Source organism: Puntigrus tetrazona, chromosome 18, assembly GCF_018831695.1.
Source record: "Puntigrus tetrazona isolate hp1 chromosome 18, ASM1883169v1, whole genome shotgun sequence".
NCBI classification, from domain to species: Eukaryota; Metazoa; Chordata; class Actinopteri; order Cypriniformes; family Cyprinidae; genus Puntigrus; species Puntigrus tetrazona.
The window spans coordinates 7,088,094-7,095,084 of NC_056716.1; the positions used below are offsets into that span (position 1 = coordinate 7,088,094).

Consider the following 6,991-nt stretch of genomic DNA (forward strand, 5'->3'; position numbering starts at 1 on the left):
ATGTTCATCAGAGACCAGAAAACCTAGATGCGCCCGTCGACAGATCACCAGATCCTGATGCACACACACATACACACACACACACTAAGTCATTTACACTATCTGACACAGCTGTGTTTAAAATGGAACTGGAAGTTAAGTGCTGGGCGTCCGGTCAGAGGAGAACTGACCCCAACTGAGTCTGGTTTCTCCCAAGGTTTTTTTTTTTTTTTCTCCATTCTGTATGCATGGGGTTTTGTTTCCTTGCCGCTGTCGCCTCTGGCTTACTTGGTTGGGGACACTTAACTTCTAGTGATTTAACGTCGAATTGATTACAGAGACCGTCTCTGCATTTAATAAGAAATTGGTCACTCTCGTCATTATACATCCCTGTCATTGTACTCTTCTACATTATACTGTACAGTGCTTTGATGCAACCTGTGTTGTTAAAAGTGCTATATAAATAAAAATGATTGATTGATTGATTGATTGTCACTGAACACATGGGAGAAGACAAAACAACAACAAAAGAGTCCACATGTGTGACAACCAAAAGTGTATTTTTTAAAAACGTACCGCCCAGTGACAGCTTTTGTACATTTATTTCTGAGTGTGTTTGAAATACAAATAGAAAAAAACAGCAGGTTTGAAATTATCTGACATTATTTGCTCATTTAGCAGTAAACTGTGTAACTCCTGAAGTGTTAAGGTTTCTTTTAAAACACTTCGATTAATAAATGTGACGATGCTGGCCTCACAAAGAAGGTCAGAAAGGTAACCTTATCCCTGACTTGTTAAACCCTCATTAAACCCACTTGTTAAAACCCTTTACAGCACGAATCCCATTCCAGAACTGAAGAAATTACTAAATTCCTCTGAATTTTGATATTTTTGTGTTAATATCAGGCAATTGTTTTGGAGTTTATCACAATTCTGTTTTTGATTCATGTGTGAGTGTTGTGAGGAAGTCATTGTGCAAGAGTTTATGGAGAATATTATATGGCAACATGTCTCTCGCTCTTTAAGTGTGGTCAGTTTAATTCTGTCAGTTTCCCTGAAGAAAGAAAGAGTAAAGAAAGGAATAAAAGAAGGACAGAAAGATAGAGAAAGAGAGAGAATCTGCAGCTGTCGGAAGTGCATATATTTATAGATATGTATTTGCCTTCAGGTATTTATAAACAAAATTAGGCATGAAATAATGTTTTCTAAATCATGAAAATGTGAAAATTGACTGGAACAAAAAGTATCAGAGGAAAAAAGAAATCATGTCTTTATAGCATTTTTAATTAAGGCGTACTACAAGACTTCTTTGTCGTACAAATAATTGTTGAAAGCAAAAACATTTAGTAGAAAAATCTGACGTGAAGGAAAAACTATTTTTGGAATGAGCAATTTTGAGTGGGATTCTGGTTGAGAAGCACTTCACTAAAATGTACCATATCTGTGGAATGTGGTAGCAGTGCCACCTACTGACCAGTTCATTCTTACCTGTATTTATAAAGCGCTTTTAACAATACAGATTGTGTCAAAGCACTTAAGAGTATCAAACAGAAGAATAGAGTGTCAGTAAAGTAAAATGTAGTATCTGTGCAGTCAAATGACAATACTAAATGGAAATGAATGTAAATGTTTGTATATTGTCCGGTTTTCACAGAAAGGAGGCGACAGATGTGAAAGACACCGCTGAGATGGTGAAGGAAGCCTTGCAACAGGCCAGCGCTGACATCAAGGGAATACAAGACCTGCTGGTCTACATTTCTAGCCATTTGTTCCAAAGGGGACCATTTTAGCCATTCTTTAGTCATTAGTAATTTGGAATTGATCTTTGAAGCAATTTGTGACTCTTTTGTTTAAAATGCGTTGGACTTGGAGCTAAAACTGAGTAACACCACTCGAAGGCTGCTGAAGTTGGAAAGCGATGTAGCTTTGCTGAAAGAAAAGGCACTCAACACCTCCACCAGCACGGAGAAAGAGGCAGACAGCATCAAGGCACTTGCTGAGAAGCTCAAAAAGGTGCATGAATCACTTGAATATGATACGTCATCTCTGCTAAGAAGTGTTGTGGGTTTGTAACCTATACTATACATGACTGTTTATGCAGGATCTGGATTCAGAGCTGAAGGACAAGTACAGTAGTGTCGAGGAGGTGATCACACAGAAAGCAGAAGGAGTGGCAGAGGCCAAGAAAAGAGCAGAGAAACTCCAACAGGAAGCCAAAACTCTGCTGCTACAGGCCAGCGACAAACTCCAGCTGCTAAAAAGTATGTCAATATCTCTAATTAAAGCATTAGAAGAGAACCATCACAAAACATTAACTTTTTAAATGTTCTCGCTTAAAAGAACAACGTGTCTCTGTTTTTCAGATCTTGAGAAGAACTATGATGAAGATCAGAAGCTGCTGGAGGACAAGGCCAATGAACTGGTGGATCTGGAGAAGGCTGTGAAAGAACTGCTTCAGGAGATCAGTCACAAAGTCACCGTCTACAGCACCTGACTGTTTTAACACTACTACTGAATTCTTTAAGAACATTTATTAAATTACCTTCTACATCAAATCCCTGAGAAAGTTTTGTGAGTTTTACCCATACTTTATGATCACTGTATGGAAGGGTGTGAGGTTGTATTCTGTCATGATTGAGGGGTCTGAGGTCGGGTCAGGCAGCAAACAATCAAAGTATCAAAAGACAGGCAGGGTCAAAACCAAAGAATCTAAGACTCGGGAAGCACAAGGAAAACTAGAAACAACAATCAAATGACAATCAAACAATACAACCTGCAGGTGAGGGGACTGCTACAGTATTTATAGTCCCACAACAGGAAGTAGCAGCAGAGGGAGTGAACACAAATCATCCGGAGGTAAGGGCTCCCTCTGCTGGCTTGGTGACAGTATGCTTTAACATTACGATTTGTACTCATGGATATTATAATAACAAATACATACTAAATTTAATAATAAAATTAATAATAAAGTCGTTCAACCTGTTTATTGGAAGTGGGTGACCCAAAACTTTTGTCAATGTAATGTATGAAGATACATTTACATTTGTGTTTACATGCATTTACTTCAGTCTTTTATTTGTCTTTATCTCTTTAGACTGCTTTTAGACACATTAAATATGATTTTTTTTGCCATGTTACTGTTTACTGCAATAAGTGGTGCAGGACTTTACCTGTACTCTACAGAACTTACCTGCACTCTTCAACACTAACCTGTACTCAACAAACATTACCTGTACTCTACAACACTTACCTTTACTCAACAGACCTAATCTGTACTCTAAAACATTTACCTGTGTTTAACAAACCTTATCTGTATTCTACAGGACTTACATTTAGTCAATAAACCTTACCTGTACTCTAAAACACTTACCTTTAGTCAAGAAACCTTACCTGTATTCTGCAGGACTTACCTTTAGTCAACAAACTGTACCTGTACTCTAAAACACTTAGCTGTTTTTAACAAGCCTTACCTGTACTCTACAGGACTTACCTTTAGTCAACAAACCTTATCTGTATTTTTTAACAGGACTTACCTTTATTCAACAAACCTTACCTGTATTCTACAGGACTTACCTGTGCTGTACAACACTTACCTTTACTCAACAGACCTTACTATTCTAAAACAATTACCTTTACTCAAGAAAGCTTACCTATATTCTAATGGACTTACCTGTATTCTAAATCACTTACCTTTATTCAACAAACCTAACCTGTAATCTGAAACACGTACCTTTAATCAGCAGACCTATTCTGTACAAACCTTACCTGTATTCTACAGGACTTACCTTTAGTCAAGAAACCTTACCTTTATTCTGCAGGACTCACCTTTAGTACCCATAAAAAGTGTTATTGTAATGGGGTTAGTCTGTGAGCACAGGCCCTGTGTAAATCTGACATCCAGGGCCTTTACTGAATAAAATCATGCCCAGTAAAGTGTTACTGTGATGGGGTTAATTTGCGAGCCCAGACCCTTTGGAAAATTGAAATTCAGACATGGGGGGTTCATAAATGTGTGTGTCCAAAAAGGAGCACCCATCCCAGCCAAGATTGGCCCAAAGAAGGGCCTAGATGATTTTCGTTTCATCCCCAAATCGGGGAAAGGTCGGACTTCCATACCCTCCGGCCTTTATTAAACAAATTCATGCCCAATGAAGTGTTATTGTAATGGGGTTAGTCTGTGAGCTCGAGAGGCCTCCTCCCGTGCACGATTAAAATTTTCACGCAACCCCAGTGTTAAGTGCGAATTCGGGGAAAGGTCGGACTTCTATACCCTCCGAGCAAGGCCGACCGAGAGGCCTCTTCCCGGGCACGATATAAATTTTACCGCGACCCCGAAGGTGGTCGTTTACCCAGGAGCAACTTTAACGCCAACTTAAATTTTTTGTTTTTTTGTCTAAAAACTCTGAAATTCGTGCCCTGGGCATCGCTACTTTAACGGGGTGAGTCTGTGAGCACGGGCCTTAAGGAAATCCGTCACCCAGGGCCTTTATTAGATAAAATCGTGCCTAATAAATTGTTAGTGTAATGGGATTAGTCTGTGAGCCCATGCCCTGTGTAAAACATACATTCAGGGCCTTTAATAAATAAAATCATACCCAATGAAGTGTTATTGTAATTGGCTTAGGTGTTGTTACATTCGTGGTTTTGCGGGAAGGAGCACTCGAGAAGTAAATAAACTTAAACAGATTTAATCTGTATAAAATAATATATACAGGCAGACAGGACATAAACCACATGTCGGTAACCTCGGAAACAAAAAACACATATGGACATCGATGATCGAACAAACTCAAGACAAACACAGGACTTAAATATAAACCTTAATTGACTAAATTAACAGGGAGCAGGTGAAGGCATTTACACGATTATCACAAAGGGAAGGTAGGGCACAGAGAGCACATGGCACAAGACAAAAACAATAACAGAGTCCAGAGATGTGACAGGTGTTAAGTGCAAATTCGGGAAAAGGTCGGACATTCATACCCTCCGAGGCTCCAAGTCGTGACAGGCCGAGAGGCCTCTTCCCCGGCACGATTCAAATTTTACCGCAAACCCAGAGATGGTCGTTTACCCCGGAGCAACTTTTAAGTCAACTTAAAAAAAAATTTTCTCTAAAAACTCTGAAATTCGTCCCCTGCTGCGTTGCTACTGTAAAGGGGTGAGTCTGTAAGCACGGGCCTTTAAAACTGTCATCCAGGGCCTTTATTAAATAAAATCATGCCCAAGGAGGTGTTATTGTTATGGGGTTAATCTGTGAGCCCATGCCCTGTGAAAAAGCATTCATCCAGGGCCTTTAATAAATAAAATCATGCCCAATAAAGTGTTAATGTAATGGGGTTAGTCTGTGAGCCCAGGCCTTATAGAAAACTGTCATCCAGGGCCTATATTAAATAAAATCATGCCCAATAAACTGTTATTGTAATGGGGTTAGTCTGTGAGCCCAGGCTTCATGGAAAACATTCATCCAGGGTCTTTTTTGAACAAAATCATGCCAAAAAAAGTGGTTTTAATGGTTTAGGTTTAGGTTTAGGGTTAGGGTTTAGGGTTTAGGTTTAGGTTTAGGGTTTAGAGGGTTAGGGTTAGGGTTAGGGTTAGGGGTTAGGCTTAGGGTTAGGGTTAGGGTTATATAAATAAAGTTAAAGTTAAATAAAGTGTTATTGTAGTGGGGTTAGTCTGTGAGCCCAGGCTTTATGGAAAACATTCATCCAGGGTCTTTTTTGAACAAAAGCATGCCCAAAAACGTGATTTTAATGGGTTAGGGATAGGGTTAGGGTTAGGGTTAGGGTTAGGTTAGGTTAGGGATAGTGTTAGGGTTAGGGTTAGGGTTAGGGTTAGGGATAGGGATAGGGATAGGGTTAGGGTTAGGGTGATGGGTGAGGGGTTAGGGTTAGGGTTAGGGTTAGGTTAGGTTAGGTTAGGTTAGGTTAGGTTAGGGATAGGATTAGGATTAGGATTAAAGGTTAGGTTAGGGATAGGGTTAGGGTTGGGGTAGGGTTAGGGTTAGGGTTAGGGTTAGGTTAGGTTAGGTTAGGTTAGGTTAGGTTAGGTTAGGTTAGGTTAGGTAAGGTTAGGTCAGGTTAGGTTAGGTTAGGTTAGGTTAGGTTAGGTTAGGTTAGGATTAGGATTAGGATTAGGATTAGGGTTAGGTTAGGTTAGGTTAGGTTAGGTTAGGGTTAGGGTTAGGGTAGGGGTAGGGGTAGGGGTAGGGGTAGGTAGTTAGTTAGGGTTAGGTTAGGGTTAAGGTTAGGTTAGGGTTAGGGTTTAGAGGTTAGGGTTAGGGTTAGGTTGGGGTTGGGGTTGCGGTTGGGGTTGGGGTTAGGGTTAGGTTAGGTTAGGTTAGGGTTAAGTTAGGTTAGGTTAGGTTAGGTTAGGTTAGGTTAGGTTAGGGCTAGGGTAAGGGTAAGGGTAAGGGTTAGGTTAGGTTAGGTTAGGTTAGGTTAGGTTAGGTTAGGTTAGGTTAGGTTAGGGTTAGGGTTAGTTTTAGGGTTAGGGCTAGAGTTAGGGTTAGGTTAGTGTTAGGGTTAGGGTTAGGGATAGGGTTGGGTTAGGGTTAGGGTTAGGGTTAGGTTAGGTTAGGTTAGGTTAGGTTAGGTTAGGTTAGGTTAGGTTAGGTTAGGGGTTAGGTTAGGTTAGGTTAGGTTAGGTTAGGTTAGGTTATGTGAGGTTAAGTTAGGTCAGGTTAGGTTAGGTTAAGTTAGGTTTAGGCTTAGGCTTAGGCTTAGGGTTAGGGGTTATGGTTATGGTTAAGGTTAGGGGTTAGGTTAGGCTTAGGGTTAGGTGTTATGGTTATGGTTAGGTTTAGGGGTTAAGGTTAAGGTTAGGGGTTAGGTTAGGTTTAGGGTTAGGGTCAGGGTAGGGTTAAGGTAGGGTTAGGGGTTAGGGTTTAGGGTTAGGGTTAGGGATATGGTTGTGTTAGGTTAGGGTTAGGGTTAAGTTAGGATAGGGTTAGGGTTTGGGTTTGGGTTAGGGTTAGGGTTAGGTCAGGTTAAGGTTAAGGTTAAGGTTAAGGTTA

At 40.3% G+C, this 6,991-nt stretch overlaps 1 protein-coding gene across 1 annotated transcript; it reads left to right on the forward strand.

Annotated features, from left to right (window-relative positions):
* The first annotated feature begins 724 nt into the window (after positions 1-724).
* LOC122362721 (laminin subunit beta-1-like) lies at positions 725-2,473 on the forward strand. The gene is made up of 5 exons (XM_043264293.1): positions 725-744; positions 1,634-1,727; positions 1,852-1,992; positions 2,081-2,240; positions 2,343-2,473. Exons 1-5 carry the CDS (start codon positions 725-727, stop codon positions 2,471-2,473), a joined length of 546 nt encoding a protein of 181 aa, XP_043120228.1.
* Positions 2,474-6,991: the final 4,518 nt, after the last annotated feature.